The following is a 17,669-nucleotide window of genomic DNA, read 5'->3' on the forward strand; positions in this document are numbered from 1 at the left end:
GGTGTGCCTGCTGTGGGAGGGGGTTGGGACTCTGGCCTCGCCTGAGAATTCTAACGTTGGTACTTCTGGGGTCAGCTGCTGGAAGTCCATCCAGGTTCTGGGCTTGCCAGGGTTTGGCCAGCACCCAGGCCTTGAAGCCCCAAGCCCTGTGGACACATGGCATTAGAGAAGGGCCTTGGAAGGGAGCTGAAGGGGGCAGGGAGCTGAAGGAGTGTGTTTTTTCCTTCTGGGTAAGAGAATTAATTGCTCTTAGTTGAAAGGCAGGAAATACCTGCACAGTCTCCCCTCCATGCCAGATCCGCAGGTCAAGGTCATGTGTGCCCACATTTGTACAGAGCCTGACTTTGACGTCCATGCATACGACATACCTGGATCTCTGACACACACACACACCAGTGCCTAAGTGCTTTGCTCCTCTCCTACCATCTATACCCCAGGAATTTCCCTCCCACCAAACTGAAGCCAGTTGTTCAGTCTGCCTGTCACCCACCACCTGCCTTCCCAATTTACTGGAGAAAAGCTGGTGCTTTGTGGTAGAGAGGGGTGCCCTGGGTGAAGGAGGCCCTAAGACTGGCCCCCAGCCTAGCTAAGACCTTGATCTGAGGGAGCTCCCCTCCACCTGCAGGCCTAGGACAGGGCAGGTGCAAGCTGCAGGGGAAAAGAGTCAGAAGTGTCTCTTCCGGCAGCAGGAAGTGGTAACCACCTATGGGGAAATGGGGCTTGTTCCCCATATGTGGCTGAGCAGAAAGGGAACCATGGCTGAACCCTGCTCCCTTCCCCCAAGGGGGCCTGGAGGGAACAAAAGGTGCTGAAGTTCCTCCCCCCACCCTCACCCCTCCCCTGGAACTTCCCACCTCAGCTCTCAAGGCTCCTTGGGCCTCTCTCAGGGCTGTGACTTGGCCCCATCTGATGTCTGGGGGAAGCAGGCTACCCAGGGGGAGTCCAGGACCTGGAGCAGCTATGGTATTAATGCCCACTGGTATTGTGCGCCAGTGGCCACGTGTGAAGGGTGCAGTCTGGCAGTGGTGACCAGAGACAGCCTTCTGGAGGTTGGGGGTTGGCAGCCAAGGATACCAGCTTGCTGGACACCTTGGGGCTCTCACATCCGCCCTGGCTGCTTCGCTACAGGGCTTTTTGGCACAAGGCAGCCTAGGTGCAGGCCCATTGGCAAGGGGTGACAAGGCCTGGGGCACACTGGGGCTGGAAGAGGTTCCCTGCATCCAGGAGCCCCTTGGGGGCAGTGCCGCCCCGCCCCACTGGGAGCAGTGCTGAGGGCGGGGCGGGGTGGAGCTGGCGCAGGGTGCTGGCTGGAGCGACCAAGGTCCTGGCGCCCGGCCTGCTGGCAGCTGCGTGGGAGCAGCAGGTTTCCACGGTACGGCCCTGGCCACCATGGCTGGGCACGGGAAGCTGCGGCGGGAGCGGGGGCTGCAGGCTGAGTATGAGACGCAAGTTAAAGGTGAGAGGGCGCTGGGTCGCGAGGGACCCCAATTGTCGGCTGCTGGCCTGGTGCAGCTCTCCCCCAGTGACCTCTGGAGGGGGAGGTGAAGGGAGCCCAAGCCCCCTGCCCACCTCCCTGTGCCCTTTGGCTTCAACCACCTGCCATCCCCCTCCCTACCTGAGGCTCAGTGGAGATGCTGGTGGTCTCAGGGAAGGGGGGACCACGTGCACCAAGGTGTACCCCGAGAAGGCAGCATTTTAGCTCAAGTGAAATCAACCACCTTGACTTTGGGGAGAGGTAAGGGAGTTGAAGTGAGTATATTGGTGAGCACCTTGCCCTAACACCACTGCAGTCCCTAGAGCCCCAGCACATTTGGCCTCCCCTTAGCACTGAGGTGGCTCTGAGGCGAGGGCCAATGTCTCTGGGCCAAGCTGGTGGAGTGAATCTTGGCTTGAGAGATTCAACAGGGTTGGCTTCTCAGCCTCCTGAAATTAAACCTCTTTGAATTCTGATAAACAGCCCTGTGCAAATCACATGCAAATCAGCTTTGCAAACTCTTAGCCAACAGCTTCTGCTGGTCTTACTCAGGGGATGGTAACTTTGCAAAGGAAAGAAGGCAGTGCCTAAGCACCAGCGGTTCCCATGGGCCTTCAGATGTCTGACCCCTGCATTACCCTCAATTGCTCTGTTTTACTGACTGCAGAAACAAACTCTTAGAGGTACAGTGACTTGCCTGTGGTCACAGCACTACAGCTCCTCGGAGGTAAAATGAAATGACCCTTGAAGTACTTTCCAACCCAGAGATGCAGGTTCCAATGTACTTATTCAGCATAAGCGATCTATATGAAAGTGGGCCCCAATTATCTGCTCTTGGGAGAGGCAGCCTATGTGCAGAGCCAGTTTGAGGTGCCTGCACAGGGTGAGCCAGGTGTCATCATTTCTCAGATGGAGATAGTAATCCCCATCTTGCTTCCCCAAAATGCCATGAATCTGAAGGACTTTGAAAACTGCAGTCAGGAAATAGGGGTCAGTTAATTCACAATGAAAAATTGGGGTTTGAGCAAGGTTGTCCTAAGACAGTGATCCCCAACCATTTTGGCATCAGGGACCGGTTTCATGGAGGACAGTCTTTCCACAGATGGGGCTGGGCTGGGGAGTGTAGCGGCTAGGAGAGGGGTGCAGAGCTCAGGTGGAGATGGGCAACCCCTTTCCCGACAGGACACAGACTGGTACCGGCTGCGGCCTGGGCTTAGGGACCACAGGTCTAGGATGTTCTTTACTTGCTCTGCGTCTCCATCCCACCCTGACCTGCCATAAAACTTCCTACCATGCTTTAAAAATAAGGTCACTGTCTCAACATCCTAAATTCTGAAAGATCAACATAGTCCTGGTTTGGGAGGCCATCTTCTCTTCTGTTTTGCTTGTCAGCAGAAGTGAGACTGAATGCCTTGTTCACAGGAAGTATCGGTGGGGCCTGAACCCAGCTCTGTAATCAAGCCTAGTTGGGTTCTAGCTCTCTTTTTGCCAGACGTTTTGTATACAGCTGTTCTGTTCCGGGCCCTGGGAATACAGTGCTGAACAAGAGAGAACCAGTACCTGCCTTCATGTGGCTCATAGATCTAGTGAGGGAGACATAAAGTAAACAACTTAGCACACAATGAATTTCAGTGATGAAAACCACTATGAAGGGAAAGTGCAGGAAGCCAAGAAGGGGGTAGCAGGAGGGCCAGACCTGGTATGGGGAGAGGTCAGGAAAGGGTTCTCTTATGACTTTGCATCTGAGCTGAGGTCTGAAAGGTCTGCGGTGGCACAGCCCAGGGGCTAGGGGCTAGGCACCAGTTGCCTGTGCTCCCTGGGAAGGCCATGAATGCAATTGGCTTGCAATTTACCAGCCTCCTACCTGGCACCAGCCAGTGCATGTGGATCTGGACCTGGCCATGGCTTCCAGTCGGCTTTCGCTGCTGGCAAGGAAGAATAAAGCTGTGGTTTGGTCTGCTGTTCAGTTGCAGTCGGGCCCCAGGGATAGCATTCCTCCAGGAAGACAGTGCAGGGTGGGGCAGGCTCCAGAGGGAAGGTGAGGTGAGCACAGTCATCTGAGGCCTTTCTTGAAATGAAATTTACTTTTATCCAAAAAAATGTTACCCTAATGGTATACCTCAGATGGCATGAGGAGACTCTTTCCCTCTCTCACTTGGCGCTGGGGACTCTGCCCTGCTCTGCATTGCTCTTGCTGTCGGGAAGTACCCTCCTCCCCAGGCTTCTGGTACCCAGTGTGGAAAGTAATTCCAGTGGGAGGGTTAGGGCTGGGGCCCCTGAGCACATCACCTGGCCAGACTGGTGGGGCCTGGGAGGGGAGCAGCTGGAGTCAGGGAGTGAGAGGCCAACCCTACTCAACCCCAGGGGCCAAGAGTAGGGAGGGGACAGTCTCCAAGAGGAAATCAGAGGAGGAGAGAGATGGGGAGGCCCCATGCAACAGCCTCCAGGGAAATGACTGGCAAGACAGTGAACAGCTAGCCCAGGTCCTGCCTCCACCCTGGCTCCCTGCTCTGAGCCCACACTGTCTTTTGCCTGGATTAGTGCAGTAGCTGCCACCTGGAATCCACCGGCAGCAAGGGGGCCCTAAAGTGAAGGCAGACTATATTGCTCTGTTGCTGTGGTGCCGCCCCCCCCCCCATCAGAGTCCAGCTGTGAGCCCTCTATGGATCACAGGCTCTGTGCCATCTGTCCCCACCTGCCTGGGCACAGCCAGCTCCAGCCTCCTACTCTAACCAGTGTTGCTCTTGCCTATCCTCTACTAAGAGAATCTCCCTGCCCCCTACCTCCCACTGTGACCATGACTGTGTGTTTGTCTTCTCAGCACCTGTTGCTCCTGGACATTCTAATGTGTGGCTGTCCACTTGCTATCTGAGCCCCATTCCAATCCCAGCTCCTGGAGGGCAGGCACTTGGCCAGCCCTCTTTGTCACTGTATCTAGAATGTGCCTGCCACAAAATGGGTGCATAATCAACATTCTGATAAATTTAGAAATCAATTAATGTGCCTCCCTGGGGATGTGGGCAGAGATTGGTAAGTGGGCAGTCTGCCTGCCAGAAGCCAAGACAGTGTCTTGTTTATTCGAGATCCTGATCCCAGTGCTTGCTTGGGCACTCGGTGGTTGGCAAAAGTGTTTTCAACAGGTTGCTTAAGCTTGTCAGATGGATAGTTCTTTGCTTTAGATCTGTATGGAGGAAGCAGCATTGCCAAATCAAGCCAGTGATAAGGTGTCAAAAGGCCAGTGGAGTGAGGGGGCAGGGAGGGGGAACTGGAGACAGAAGACACAGGCCAGTCTGCCCATCCCTTCACTTATCAGGGCCTTACTGGGGTACTGTCCTTTCCCTGCAGGTTCAGCAGAACACCAAAGCAGCCTCGCCTGAGCAGCCCTGTGTATCTGTGCATTTGCAGGGAGGCTGCTGCACCCGGGGTCCTGGGTACCCCAGGGGAAGGAAGTGGCAGGGGAAGCCATCAGGGGCTTTCCAGGAACCAGGGAGGGAGGGGGATTGAGTGGTCTTGATCGCCCTTTGTGAACAGCTTCAGCCTTCCCAGAGCTGCCATGCCGCCTCTCACCCCTGGGCCTTTGCATAGCTCTTGCCTTTCCCTGGGATACTTTTCTCCTTCCTCCTCAACCAGTTGGGTCTGGCCATTTCCCTTTAGCCTCCTCACACATGTCCCTTCCGCAGGAGGCTTCCCCAAGCTCAGCAGGACAGGTGAGCCCAGAACTTCCTGCCTCCTTCCTCCTCTTTTAGCTCCAGCTCTTAGCCTAGGCTAGGTACAAAGGTGCCCTCAGGGCAAACGGGACAGTTGTCTGCGAGTCTCTGTCTCTCCCACCCCACGCTGCTGGCCAGGCCTGAGCAGTGGTCCCCTCTGCAGAGATGCGCTGGCAGCTGAGCGAGCAGCTGCGCTGCCTGGAGCTGCAGGGCGAGCTGCGGCGGGAGCTGCTGCAGGAGCTGGTGGAGTTCATGCGGCGCCGTGCTGAAGTGGAGCTGGAGTACTCCCGGGGCCTGGACAAGCTGGCCGAGCGCTTCTCCAGCCGTGGAGGCCGCCTGGGGGGCAGCAGCCGGGAGCACCAAAGCTTCCGGTAGGCAACACTCTGCAAGATGGCCACAGCAGGGTCCGAGGCTCCCATGCCTCAGTCTGAGTGCCCCTTTCCCTCCAGGAAGGAGCCGTCCCTCTTGTCTCCCTTGCACTGCTGGGCTGTGCTGCTGCAGCAGACACGGCAGCAGAGCCGGGAGAGTGCCGCCCTCAGTGAGGTACTGGCTGGGCCCCTGGCCCAGCGCTTGAGCCACATCGCGGAGGACGTGGGGCGCATCGTGAGGAAGGTATGGCTCTCACCCTGGGCCACAGGAGGTGTTGGAGGCTTCAGGATCTAGTAAGGGCAGTCCATGGGGCTCAATCCAGAGGTGCTGCCACTGGGAGGGCATGGGAGGCCAGGAGCGCATCAGGCAGTGCAGGCTTGAGCTGGGTGGAGCCTGGAGTGCTGAGCTGAGGCACGGTGGGTCATCCCAAGACTGTGGCAGGTGCTGCACTGGGGCAGTGCTGTGGTCACACTCCCCCCTCCACCCCTAGAGTAAGGATCTGGAACAACAGCTACAGGATGAGCTCATGGAGGTGGTCTCGGAGCTCCAGATGGTGAGGACACAACAGAGGAAGGGCCTGCCCCGATGGCCCAGGGAGAAACGCCAATCCAAGGGAGGCGAGGACACCCCCACGCCAGCACATATCCCCAAGCCTGGCTTAAGGAGAAGCAGGTGCCCTTGGGAGACTTGGGTTTGGGGGGCCCGGGCCATGGCCCCCTCTCTCTAGGCTGCAGCATCCTGCTCCTGGCACAGGGCCGAGTACTCATATAGGATCGCCCAGCTCAGGTCTGAGCCCCAGATGGAAGCAGGTGGGGAGGAGGGGCTGGCTGTGGCCACGGCCTTCAGCGGGCTGCCTTGTCTTGGCCCTCCCTGCAGGCCAAGAAGACATATCAGGTGTACCACACAGAGAGCATGAATGCTGAGGCCAAGCTCCGTGAAGCCGAGCGACAGGAGGAGAAGCGGGCAGGCCGGAGTATCCCCACCACCACTGCTGCCACCGTCGAGGCAGGAACCCTGTGCAAGAGCTCCCTCAAGAAGGGAGGGCGGCTGGTGGAGAAGGTGAGCCTGGAGGACACCTTGAACTCAGCCTACGGGCTCTGGGCCGTCTGCCTATTCATCTCTGAAGGCTCTGGCTCCTGTCCTTTGTCCCTGAGAGTCCCGAGCCCTCACTGGGGCCTGCTGTGTGGAGGGGGAAGCCAGAGCTGGATGGGGGGAGGGCCTTGGTCCAGCCAACCCTCCTAGCTCTAGAGGGGTCCCTAAGCTAGGGGTGGTAGTGGCAGGACAATGCCATTGGGTTACAGGGATTGAATACAGAAGGCTCCATTGGCCTGAGAGACGGGGGGAGGAGAATAGTCACTAGGCCCGAGACAGCCCTATGCCATCCCCCCCACCTCCCCGTGCTCCAATCTGGTTCCCCCACAACCCTGCCTTTCAGCTGTGCCATGAAGATACTTAGGATGGGTGATTGGGTGATGTGCAAGTAGAAAGAGCATTCAAGGTGGCCCCTGAAGAGAGACTGGAGGGGTTGAGAAATGCCAGGATGGAGCTACCAAGCTAGGTGGGGCAGAGGGCAGTGGTCTGGGCCCACCTGAGGTGGGACTGGGGCTGCTGGCCTGAGACTTGGGGAGGAGAGGAGGGAATTGGGCATCTTTGTATGTTCTTGTGGCAAGTGACAATGTTGGATTGTGTTTGGGAAAGTTCCCCTGCTATTGTACTTAGAGTGCCCTCCAGTGCTTCCCTGCAGGACTTCTGGGCTACATTGAGTTTGAGGGACCTGTGGGACATTGGGTGTAGTTGTCCACAAGGCAAGGGGAAGGGGTGGATGTTACATGGAAGGCCAGAGATGGGGGGAGGCCGGCCAAGTGGGTGACCCTGGCGCGCTTGCATTGTCTTGAGTAGCGTCAGGCCAAGTTCTTGGAGCACAAACTCAAGTGCACAAAGGCTCGCAACGAGTACCTGCTCAGCCTGGCCAGTGTCAACGCCGCTGTCAGCAACTACTATTTGCATGATGTCTTGGACCTCATGGATGTGAGTCCTCAGTGGGTGGGCAGGGACAGGTGCTCAGCACACCCGGGCTCAGAGGCCACAGCTCTAGGGCCCACCTGAACGTCTCCTTGCTTCCTCCTCAGTGCTGTGACACAGGGTTCCACTTGGCCCTGGGGCAGGTGCTCCGGAGCTACACAGCCGCTGAGAGCCGCACCCAGACCTCCCAGAGGCAGGGCCTGAGCAGCCTGGAGGAAGCTCTGGAGGCCCTGGATCCCCCAGGGGACAAGGCCAAGGTGCTCGAGGTGCATGCCACTGCCTTCTGTCCTCCACTGCGTTTTGACTACCAGCCCCATGAAGGAGATGAGGTGAGGGTCACTCCTTGCTGCCCTTAATGCCCCAAGCATGGTTCCAAAGGGCTTTGCATTCTCTGGCCTTCACTGTAGTGGTGGGTTGGTCACATGATTCACACTTGGCTTTGGGCAAATGCAGCTCACTAGAGAAGGTTTCTTGCTTCCATTTGCAAGAGGCTATTGTCGGAGGGTACAGCCTACACATGTGCCCACAGTGGCCAAAGTATTAACTGTTGACGTTCGGTCATGGGTGGCTATGTAGCTGTCCGTATATTGTTCTTGCAATATTTCTGTACATTTAAAAACTTTTATAATATAAACGTGGGAGGAAATGGACCATATAAGCAGTAAGATATGATTAGGCATCTTTTTGCTTGTCCCTTGAGATGTTTTTTCCTTCAACAGGTTATCCTAATGGGCATTGAATATGGCCTGGGATTACATGGGACACCTTTGGGGCTGACTTGGAACTTGATTTATTCTGGTCTGAACTCCTAAACTCAAGCAATCCTTTTGCCTTGGCCTCCCAGAGTGCATGAGCCACTGTGCCCGGCTGAAACTTGATTTATTGTGTATTTTGACCGAAGTAACATAGTTTAAAAAGTCCAGCTTTACCCAGGGCTTACAAAGGCATGCAGTCATTGTCTAACCCTTCCCGTTCCTAACTCCCACTCCCAGAAACAGCCGCAAGTGGGCTCTGCTGCCTTCCACCACCATTGTCTCCCCTGGCTGCCCACACGCTTCCCTATCTCATTCTCCCAGTGTGTTCATCCCAGAATTTTTGGCTAAATTAACATTCAGTGTTTAAATTATGATGACAAACATGCCCAATGTAGTGGCTCATGCTTGTAATCCCAGCTTTTTAGGAGGCTGAGGCAGTAGTATTGCTTGAGGCCAGGGCTTTGAGACCAGCCTGAGCAACAAGTAAGAGCCCATCTCCACAAAAAATTTAAAACTTAACCAGGCATGGTGGTGTGCACTTGTAGTCCCAGCGACTCGGGAGGCTGAGGCAGGAGGATTGCTTGAGCCCAGGACTTTAAGGCTGCAGTGAGCCATGATTGAACCACTGCTCTCTAGCCTGGGTGACAATGCGAGGAAAAAAATTATGATGACAACAAATACTGTTCCCAGGTCAGGCGTGGTGGTTCACGCCTGTAATCCTAGCACTCTGGGAGGCCAAGGTGGGTGGGTCATTTGAGCTCAGGAGTTCGAGACCAGCCTGAGCAAGAGTGAGACCCCATCTCTACTAAAAATAGAAAGAAATTAATTGGCCAACTAAAAATATATACAAAAAAATATTAGCCAGGCATGGTGGTGCATGCCTGTAGTCCCAGCTACTTGGGAGGCTGAGGCAGGAGGATTGCTTGAGCCCAAGAGTTTGAGGTTGCTGTGAGCTAGGCTGACGCCGCGGCACTCTAGCCCAGGTAACACAGTGAGACTCTGTCTCACAAAAAACAAAAACAAAAACAAATACTGTTCCCAGCTGAGCCATGTACCGTATTAGGATTACTTGTCCTTCCTTGGACAACTTTGCATTTTCTTCTGGAATTAATAATTGTCCCTCCTCGTTAGTATAGTGGTGAAAAAGATAAAAAAAAAAAATAAAAAAAAAAATAAAAAAAAAATAATTGTCCCATCTTACAATGCTGCTTAGCTTTGTAAGTCACTATCACCAGCACATGCCCGTTGCTATGTGCTCATTGCCACCTCATGCCCACACTCTCAGATAGATCAGGCCTCCCAGGGCTGTCCTCCACACCAGGTACTCTGTGGGTCCTGTCTCCTCTGTGCCCTCCCTGGAGTCCTGCAGCATGAACTGCTTGACTTCTCGACCTCCTGCAAAGCTGCTGGCTGGGAACCACCACCCCCCCACCCCACCCCCGCATCATCCCAAGAAATCCTGCTGCTCCTTCTGCGTTGGACCCTGTATTTCCTGGATGCCATGTATGAATCTTTCTTGTTTTTTCAGGTTCCTTTTGGTGGATGCCTTCCACAGTGGTTTCTTGGCTTTGTGTATCTGAAAATGTCTATATTTTGTCCTTGCAATTGATTGGTAGTTTGGATGGTGTAGAGTTCAAGAGTGAAAGTCGTTTTACCTTTAGGATGTTAAAGGCATTACTTCTTTGTCTTCAAGCTTTCAGTATTGCAGCTGCGAAGTCCCATGTCATTTCAATATCTGAAGCTTTGTACATGACCTGTAATTTTTCTCCCTCCCACCCTGTTGTAGAATTTCATGGTGATAAGCCTTGGGCATCCTTTTTACTTCATGGTTCTGGGCAGCCAGTGGGTCCTGTGCATCTGGAAAGTTATATCTTGATATTTGGGGCTTGTATTATTCCTTTGATAATGCCCTCCCCTTAATTTCCTTTTCTCTCTCTTTGGCGATCCTTGTTAGTGGATATTGGACCTAATGAGTTGATTCTCTAATTTCCTTTTCTTTTCTTTTTCCATACCTTATAATGCCTTCTTAGAGATTTCTTCAACTGTCTTTTCTGACTCTCTTGTTGAATTAAAAACAAATTTTACTTTTATGTTTTTTATTTCTAAGAGTTCTGTTTTGTTCTCTGCATTCCTGTTTAAAATAACCTTTTGTTCTTGTTTTGTGGGTGCAGTATCTTCTTGATGTCCCTTTGCTCCTGCATTTGCTCTCTGTCATCCATTGTAGAGCTTCCTGCAAGTGGAGATTCTTGGCCATCAGTTCCCAGTTACGAGGAGACACTGAGGGTGGATTAGACATTTCCTGTGTGTAAACAGAGCTTGTCAACAGTGGGCTACCCCACAGGGTGACTGTGCAGCAACTCAGCTCTTTTGTTGAGGAAGCCCCAAATATTGGTGTTGTGGCTCTTTCCTCCTTAAGTGGTCAATGCCGTTTGCACCTCTGTACGACACTCACTGCAGGGATGCTGCATGTCTGTCTGTCTGTCTCTCTCTCTCTGTCTCTTTCTTTCTCTTTCTTCCTTCCCTCCTTTCTCTTTCTCTTTCTTTTTCTCTCTCTCCCTTTCTTTCTTTCCCTCCCTCCCTCCCTCTTTCTTCCTTTCCCTTTTCTTTTCTTGACAGGGTCTCACTCTGTCACCCAGGCTGGAGTGCAGTAGCACAGTCATAGCTCACTGTAACCTTGAACTCCTGGACTCAAGTGATCCTCCTGCCTTGGCTGGAGGATTATAGGCATGAGCCACTGTTCCCAGCGTACCATTCTGTTTTAAATAAATAGTTTTATTGAAATATAATTCACATACCATACAATTCACCCATTTAAAGTATACAATTCAATGGTTTTTAGCATATTCAGAGTTGTAGAACTATCACCAGTATCTAATTCCAGAACATTCTCATCATTCCAAAAAGAAACTCTGTACCTGTTAGCTGTCACTCCTCCCCCTCCCTCAGCTACTGTGTCTGCGTTTACCTGTCTAGGCGTTTCATGTAAATGGATCTGTAAGCTGCATGGCCTCATCCTTTCATGGGCCTTTCGTGCCATGTGTGGGGCAGGTTTTGCGCCTTTCATGGCTGAGTGGTGTCCACTGTGTGGGCAAAACACAGTTTGCTCATACATTATGCCACAGGGGTCTGGGTGTCTGCTATTCATCCCCACTCCCCCGCCTGGGCTCTCTGTGAGCAGGCCCAGGCCCCAGCTTCTGCGTGCTGCCCCTTTGCAGGTGGCTGAGATCCGGGTTGAGATGGAACTGCGGGATGAGATTGTGCCCAGAGCCCAGAATATCCAGAGCTGCTTGGACCGGCAGACCATAGAGACAGAGGAGGTATGGGTGACTGGCCTGGGTGGGAACAGGGGTTTGCAGTGGCCTCCTCTTCCCCTTCCTCTATCCTCCACTTCTTCTCCCACTTCTTACCGCCCTGGTGTTGTCCCCTCCCCAGGTGAATAAGACGCTGAAGGCAACGCTGCAGGCCCTGCTGGAGGTGGTGGCATCAGATGACAGGGATGTGCTTGACTCCTTCCAAACCAGCCCCTCCACTGAGTCCCTCAAGTCCACCAGCTCAGATCCAGGCACCCGGCAGGCAAGCCGGAGACGGGGCCAGCAGCAGGAGACAGAGACCTTCTACATCACGGTGGGGAGGGCCAGACGAGGTGGGGGGAGGGAACATGAAGGGATGTGGTTGGGGCAGAGGGAGGGCTGGAGCCAGCACTAAAACTCTGGGCTTTTCTTGGGGCTTCCCAGAAGCTCCAGGAGTACCTGAGTGGGCGGAGCATCCTTGCCAAGCTGCAGGCCAAGCACAAGATGCTACAGGAGGCCATCCAACGAGGTGGGCCCCTCCTCCCTCCCTCCCCCAGGGCAGAGACTCACCGCCCTCTTCTCCCCTGCCTGGAAACCCCTACCCAGCCCCTGTACCTCCTCACCCAGAGAGGTTGATTGGCGTGTGGGGACTGACCCAGCAAGGGTCCCGGCCTCTCTCTCACCCTTGGCTCTGAGCCTCTAGGCCACACCTTTCCCTCTGGTGTAGGTTGAAGCCTTCCTGCCTGAGAGGCAGACCAGCATTTTTTCCTCCCCAGGTGACAAGGAGGAGGGGGAGATGTCTTGGTGAGTCTTTCATGAGGGGCTGGCTTGTTCCAAGGACCTGGGGCTCAGCTCTGCTGCCCAGTGAATTGTGGAATAACTCAAGATGTCCAGGCGGCTCACGCCTGTAATCCTAGCACTCTGGGAGGCCAAGGCGGGAGGATCACTTGAGGCCAGGAGTTGGAGGCTGCAGTGAACTATGATGATACCACTGTACTCTACCCAGGGTGACAGAGTTGAGAGTCTGTCATAAGAAAAAAGGGGGGGGGGAAGCCGTCCAGAGCCCTGCCTGGCTGGCCAGGGATGAGGCACCCTGTGCCCCATGCCCGCTCCTGTTCACTGTAGGACCCAGTACACACAGAGAAAACTCCAGAAGAGCCGCCACCCTCGCCCCAACTCCCAGTATAACCAGAGACTCTTTGGGGGAGACATGGAGAAGTTTATCCAGGTATGTGCTTTGCCTTGCACTCCTCCTGCTCAAACCCACCCTGCACGTTCCGTGGCTGAACAGCTGCTTGATCCCAGTGTCCTTCATTCTTGGCAACTAGTCAACTGTCCCTTTCTGAGTGGGCCTTTTCCAGACCTCTGCTGGTCTCTCCAATGGCCTCCACTAATTGAAGGGCACATCCTAACTAGTAATAGGGCAGCACTGTTTCTAAGGCTGAGATGCTGAGGGTTTCCCCTGCAAGTGGGATCAACACAGAGGTCCACAAGCCCCACCTGTGGCCAACATGGTACAGAGGACCTTGACAGTGAAACAAGGGAAGCAAGAAAGATCAGAAAAGAAGAAATAACACTGTCATTCGCAATGATGGGATTAGGTACATAGAACAAAAGAATCGACCACCTATTTATTTATTTTATTGAGACAGGGTCTTGCTCTGTTGTCCGGGTAGAGTGCAGTGGCATCATCACAGCTCACTGCAGCCCCAAACTCCTGGGCTCAAGCGATCCTCCTGCCTCAGCCTACCGAGTAGCTGAGACCACAGGTGTGTGACACCACGCCTGGCTAATTATTTTATGTTTTGTAGAGACAGGGTCTCACTATGTTGCTCAGGCTGGTCTTGAACTCCTGACCTTAAGGGATGCTCCCACCTCAGCCTCCCCAAATGCTGGGATTACAGGCATGAGCCACCTTGCTTACCCTCAACAGGCTATTTAAGTGAATAAATTTGAGTTTTGCAATGTTACTTGATTCAAGGTCAACATACAGAATGTGATTGCATTTCTACATTCCAGCAACAAATAGTTTGCAAATAAGATGTGAGGCACTACCTAAGATAGTATCAGAATTATTGGACACTTAGGAGTGAATCTAACAAACTGCTTCCTAGGTCTCTATGGTGACAACGGTAGTGTATTGTTAAGGGAAAATAAAAAGCAATTGAGTGACAATACAGAATGTGTGTGTGAAGTAAACACTCTGTCCCCAGAGCTCAGGCCAGCCTGTGCCCCTGGTGGTGGAGAGCTGCATCCGCTTCATTAATCTCAACGGTAAGCAAGGCCCAGCCCTCCTGCTGCCCTGGCCACCTGGCCAGGGGAGGGGCCCACAGCCCACCAGCTCCTTGTCCTTCCACAGGCCTGCAGCACGAAGGCATCTTCCGGGTGTCGGGTGCCCAGCTCCAGGTCTCAAAAATCCGCGACGCCTTTGAGAGGGGTAAGGATGGGCTTACCCCTCTCAGGGATAAGCCTTACCTGAGGTAAGGCTCAGCCTTACCTCAGGTAAGGCTGGGGTGTGGTGGAATCTGGAGCACACCATCAGCCTCCTCACCCCACTATGTCACCTGCCTGCAGGGGAGGACCCACTGGTGGAAGGCTGCACTGCCCATGACCTGGACTCAGTGGCTGGGGTACTAAAGCTCTACTTCCGAAGCCTGGAGCCCCCACTCTTCCCCCCAGACCTGTTTGGGGAGCTGCTGGCTTCTTCAGGTGAGGCCAGGGCCCCACGCTGGCTGGGCAGGAGGGCCACTTGCCCCACTCATGAGTGGGTGGTGCCCCACTCATGATGTTCTCTCTGGGGGTGGCCCTGGCCACAGAGCTGGAGGCTGCGGCAGAGCGGGTGGAGCGCATGAGCAGCCTGCTGGCCCAGCTCCCTGCGGCGGTGCTGGTGGTGCTGCGCTACCTCTTCACCTTCCTCGGCCAGTGAGTGCTTCCCCGGGCCGGCTGGTGGTGGGGGCGGAGGGGAAAGGGTGGAAGTTCCCTGGCTGTGACCCACGTGTGCCCGTAGCCTGGCCCAGTACAGCGACGAGAACATGATGGATCCCTACAACCTGGCCGTGTGCTTTGGGCCGACACTGCTGCCTGTGCCTGCGGGGCAGGACCCAGTGGCCCTGCAGGGCCGGGTGAACCAGCTGGTGCAGACGCTCATTGTGCAGCCCGCCCAGGTTTTTCCACCCATCACAGTGCTGCCGGGCCCTGTGTATGAGAAGTGCATGGCACCACCTTCTACCAGCTGCCTGGGGTATGGTCTTGGTGCTGCCTTGGAGGTGGGGGTAGTCCTGTGGAGGGGAGGCCTGCTCATGCTCCTTGCTGTGCTCTGAACCTCAGGGACACCCAGATGGAGAGCCTGGCCAGGGATAATGAGCCAGAGCTGGAAGCCGAGAGCACAGCACGGGAGGATGGTGAGGGGTTGGGCAGGAGTTCCCCTGTCCCCACCCTGGGTCTCCACTTCCTCCCCACTTGGACTCCCTCTTCTCCCCAGATCTGGAGGGGGTCGTGGAGGCTGTGGCCTGCTTTGCGTACACTGGCCGCACAGCCCAGGAGCTGACGTTCCCTCGTGGGGATGTGCTGCAGCTGCATGAGCGCGCCTTGAGTGACTGGTGGCGAGGGGAACACGCCGGTGCACAGGGACTCATTCCCCACAAGTACATCACGCTGCCCATGGGGTGAGTGGGCCCCAGCCTCAGGGATGGTCCACAGTTCTGCCTCACCCTCCTGGATCTTGAGGCCCAAGGCTGTTGCCCAGTGCAGCCCTTCACCCAGCACGCTCTGGAAGTCACCGTGCTCACCCAGAGGTGTTCACACTGGAGTTGTCCAAACCGAGGTTGCTGCCCTTCCCCCATCCCAAGTCAGGTTCTGTAGGTCTGGGCTGGGCCCAAGAATGAGCATTTCTGACCACTTCTGGCTGGCACTGAGCCTGTTGACCCCAGGACCCCACGCTGGTCTTCCCCCAGGGCAGAGAAGCAGGCAGTGGGCCCAGGAACACAGGCCACAGGGGAGCTGGTGAGCAGTCCAGAGGGTCTCCTGGCCTTGGAGTTCATGCATCAGTGAGCACGGGGAAGACCAGCGGGGTCTGGGGTCAGACTGGGCCATGCGGGGGTGGAGATTATCAGGTGAGGGCTGCTGAAGGATAGGGGAGTCACAGCCTGTTCTCCCTGGCTGTACCCCAGGATGGGGGAGTCACTGCCAAGTTAGGTCAGGGCCTTACCAGGGCCCCTGCCAGGCTCACTGTGTGTGCCCTGCAGGCCAGAGCCGTGTGCCCTACCTAAGACCATGGGCCCCTCCGGGCAGAGACAGCACTGCTTGGTCCCAGCCTCTCAAGAGCCACACGTGGAGTTGGACAAGGTGAGAGGGGGCACTGGTCATGTGGCAGGTGAGGGGTGCCGCACCTGGGAGGTCTCTGCCTCCCCTTAGGGAACAAACTCCTCTCTCCCTGAGGTTAAGTCTCTGCCATCTGTGGCCTCAGCTCAGGGTTACTTGTCACCAGATAAGCAGGCCCAAGGCAGAGCCCAAGGAGGTGAAAGAGGGTGGGGTGGGGACGTTAGGGACAGGGATTAGGGACATGGGGCTTGAGCATTGGCCTTTGAGTTTGGTTCCTGAGCAGTGAGTGGCAGGCTCGAGTTAAGGCTGTCTGCACTGGCATGGACAAGGGGCTCCTGGGCATCTCTAGGAAGCTAGGTACCATGCGGTGACATGGCAGGCTCTTGGCACACTGGGGAGGATGAGAGGGACAGATGGCAGGGAGGCAGGAGGGGGTAGCTGACTGGGAGCAGAGAGCAGGCTCAGGACATGGCCAGCAAGGGGCACAGTAGGGGGACCCTGCTCCCTGCTCTGTACGACAGGCCCTATGAGCACTGGTGGGCTGAGCATGGAAGCCCTGGGGACAGTCACTGAGCCCCAGGTGTGGCCTAGCCCGTGGCCTAGGGAGCCCAGGCAGGTCTGGGGGGACACGCAGGCGCAGGAACCAGGCAGTGAGGGGCTGAGGAAGGTAGCTGGGAGACCCTAGGGCAGGGCATTCGCCTAGGAGTCTCCAGCATGCTGGTGGCCCCCGAGGCTGGCGGGGGAATATGATCTCAGCCAGGGAGAGTGTGCCCAGGGCCCAGCCAGAGAGGCCCCCACTCCAGGACTAGACCAAGCAATTGCTGTCCTCAGAGGAGACTGTGACAGAAACACCAAAGTGGCAGGAGAGAAACCAGGTGTGAAGTAGGGGAGGTAGCCTGGAGGCTGAGGGAGGAGGGGCGGGCAGCTGTGCCCAGCACTGTGTGGCCCATGGAGAGGAGGGGCTCTGGTGACAGGATGGTTGCTAAGGCCTTTGTTTCTAGAGTGGGAGGAGCTCAGGTGGAGGCCTCGGCAGGGTCTGGCAGATGAGGGGTGCACTCACTGAACACCCTCCCTCTCTCCTCCATCAGGCTGTGGCGCAGAACATGGAATCTGTGTTTAAGGAGCTCTTGGGGAAGACTGCTGTCTGTCAGGGCCTTGAGCTGGCATCTGCCACCTCCCCCAGCCTCGGGTCCCATAGCCACGTAGGCAGGAACAAGGGCTTCTCCCGTGGCCCTGGGGCCCCAGCCTCACCCTCAGCATCCCATGCCCAGGGCCCGGACTCAACCCTGAAGCCACACTGAAGTGCTGCTGGTGGAGCCTCTGTAGGCCTGCCCCTGCGCCTGGTGGCCACCCAGATGCCAGCCATTGTCCCTAGCCCTTTGCTTCGCCCTGGCCCTGTCTGGCAAATATAGAGGAGGGTAAAGCTGCCCAAACAGGGGGCTCAGCTCCATGGCCAACCCTGGTATAGTCCCTTTGGGAGGCAGCCAAGGAAGGAGGCTTTGCTCCGAGGGCTCAGTAGCAGCTATTGGGTGGCGGGCACCCTCACTCAGGTGAGCAGGCCTGCCAGGACCCAACCTGGCTCCTCCTCAGCTGTCTGGTAGGGGTGGCAATGATTCATAAAGATCTATGTCTTGATTCCCCAATGTGAGCTAGCTGTCTGTCTGGGGGTAGGCTGGGCAGGTAGATACAGGGCCCCAGCACCTCCATGCGGGAGGTGACACTAGAACCATAG

At 55.6% G+C, this 17,669-nt stretch overlaps 1 protein-coding gene across 4 annotated transcripts; it reads left to right on the forward strand.

Moving 5' to 3' along the window:
* Nucleotides 1–76: 76 nt before the first annotated feature.
* Nucleotides 77–17,580, forward strand: ARHGAP4 (Rho GTPase activating protein 4). Of its 4 annotated transcripts, XM_012757242.3 has the most exons (22): nucleotides 657–1,456; nucleotides 5,345–5,552; nucleotides 5,631–5,793; nucleotides 6,041–6,103; nucleotides 6,427–6,609; nucleotides 7,450–7,578; nucleotides 7,680–7,901; nucleotides 11,543–11,644; nucleotides 11,760–11,951; nucleotides 12,062–12,146; nucleotides 12,394–12,421; nucleotides 12,743–12,845; nucleotides 13,831–13,891; nucleotides 13,977–14,054; nucleotides 14,192–14,326; nucleotides 14,434–14,539; nucleotides 14,625–14,858; nucleotides 14,945–15,018; nucleotides 15,099–15,282; nucleotides 15,571–15,663; nucleotides 15,862–15,961; nucleotides 17,026–17,580. In XM_012757242.3, the coding sequence occupies exons 1-22, from the start codon at nucleotides 1,390–1,392 to the stop codon at nucleotides 17,236–17,238; spliced, it is 2,823 nt and encodes a 940-aa protein (XP_012612696.1). In that variant the 5' UTR covers nucleotides 657–1,389; the 3' UTR covers nucleotides 17,239–17,580. The 4 variants fall into 4 exon arrangements, 3 of the variants coding, with proteins under 3 accessions (XP_075855842.1, XP_012612696.1, XP_075855844.1); XM_075999727.1 differs by lacking the exon at nucleotides 6,041–6,103 and having other exon boundaries at nucleotides 656–1,456; XM_075999729.1 differs by lacking the exon at nucleotides 15,571–15,663 and having other exon boundaries at nucleotides 706–1,456.
* The last annotated feature ends 89 nt before the right edge of the window (nucleotides 17,581–17,669 follow it).

The sequence above is a fragment of the Microcebus murinus genome, unplaced genomic scaffold, assembly GCF_040939455.1.
Source record: "Microcebus murinus isolate Inina unplaced genomic scaffold, M.murinus_Inina_mat1.0 scaf003_hap2_Mmur4.0, whole genome shotgun sequence".
NCBI classification, from domain to species: domain Eukaryota; kingdom Metazoa; phylum Chordata; class Mammalia; order Primates; family Cheirogaleidae; genus Microcebus; species Microcebus murinus.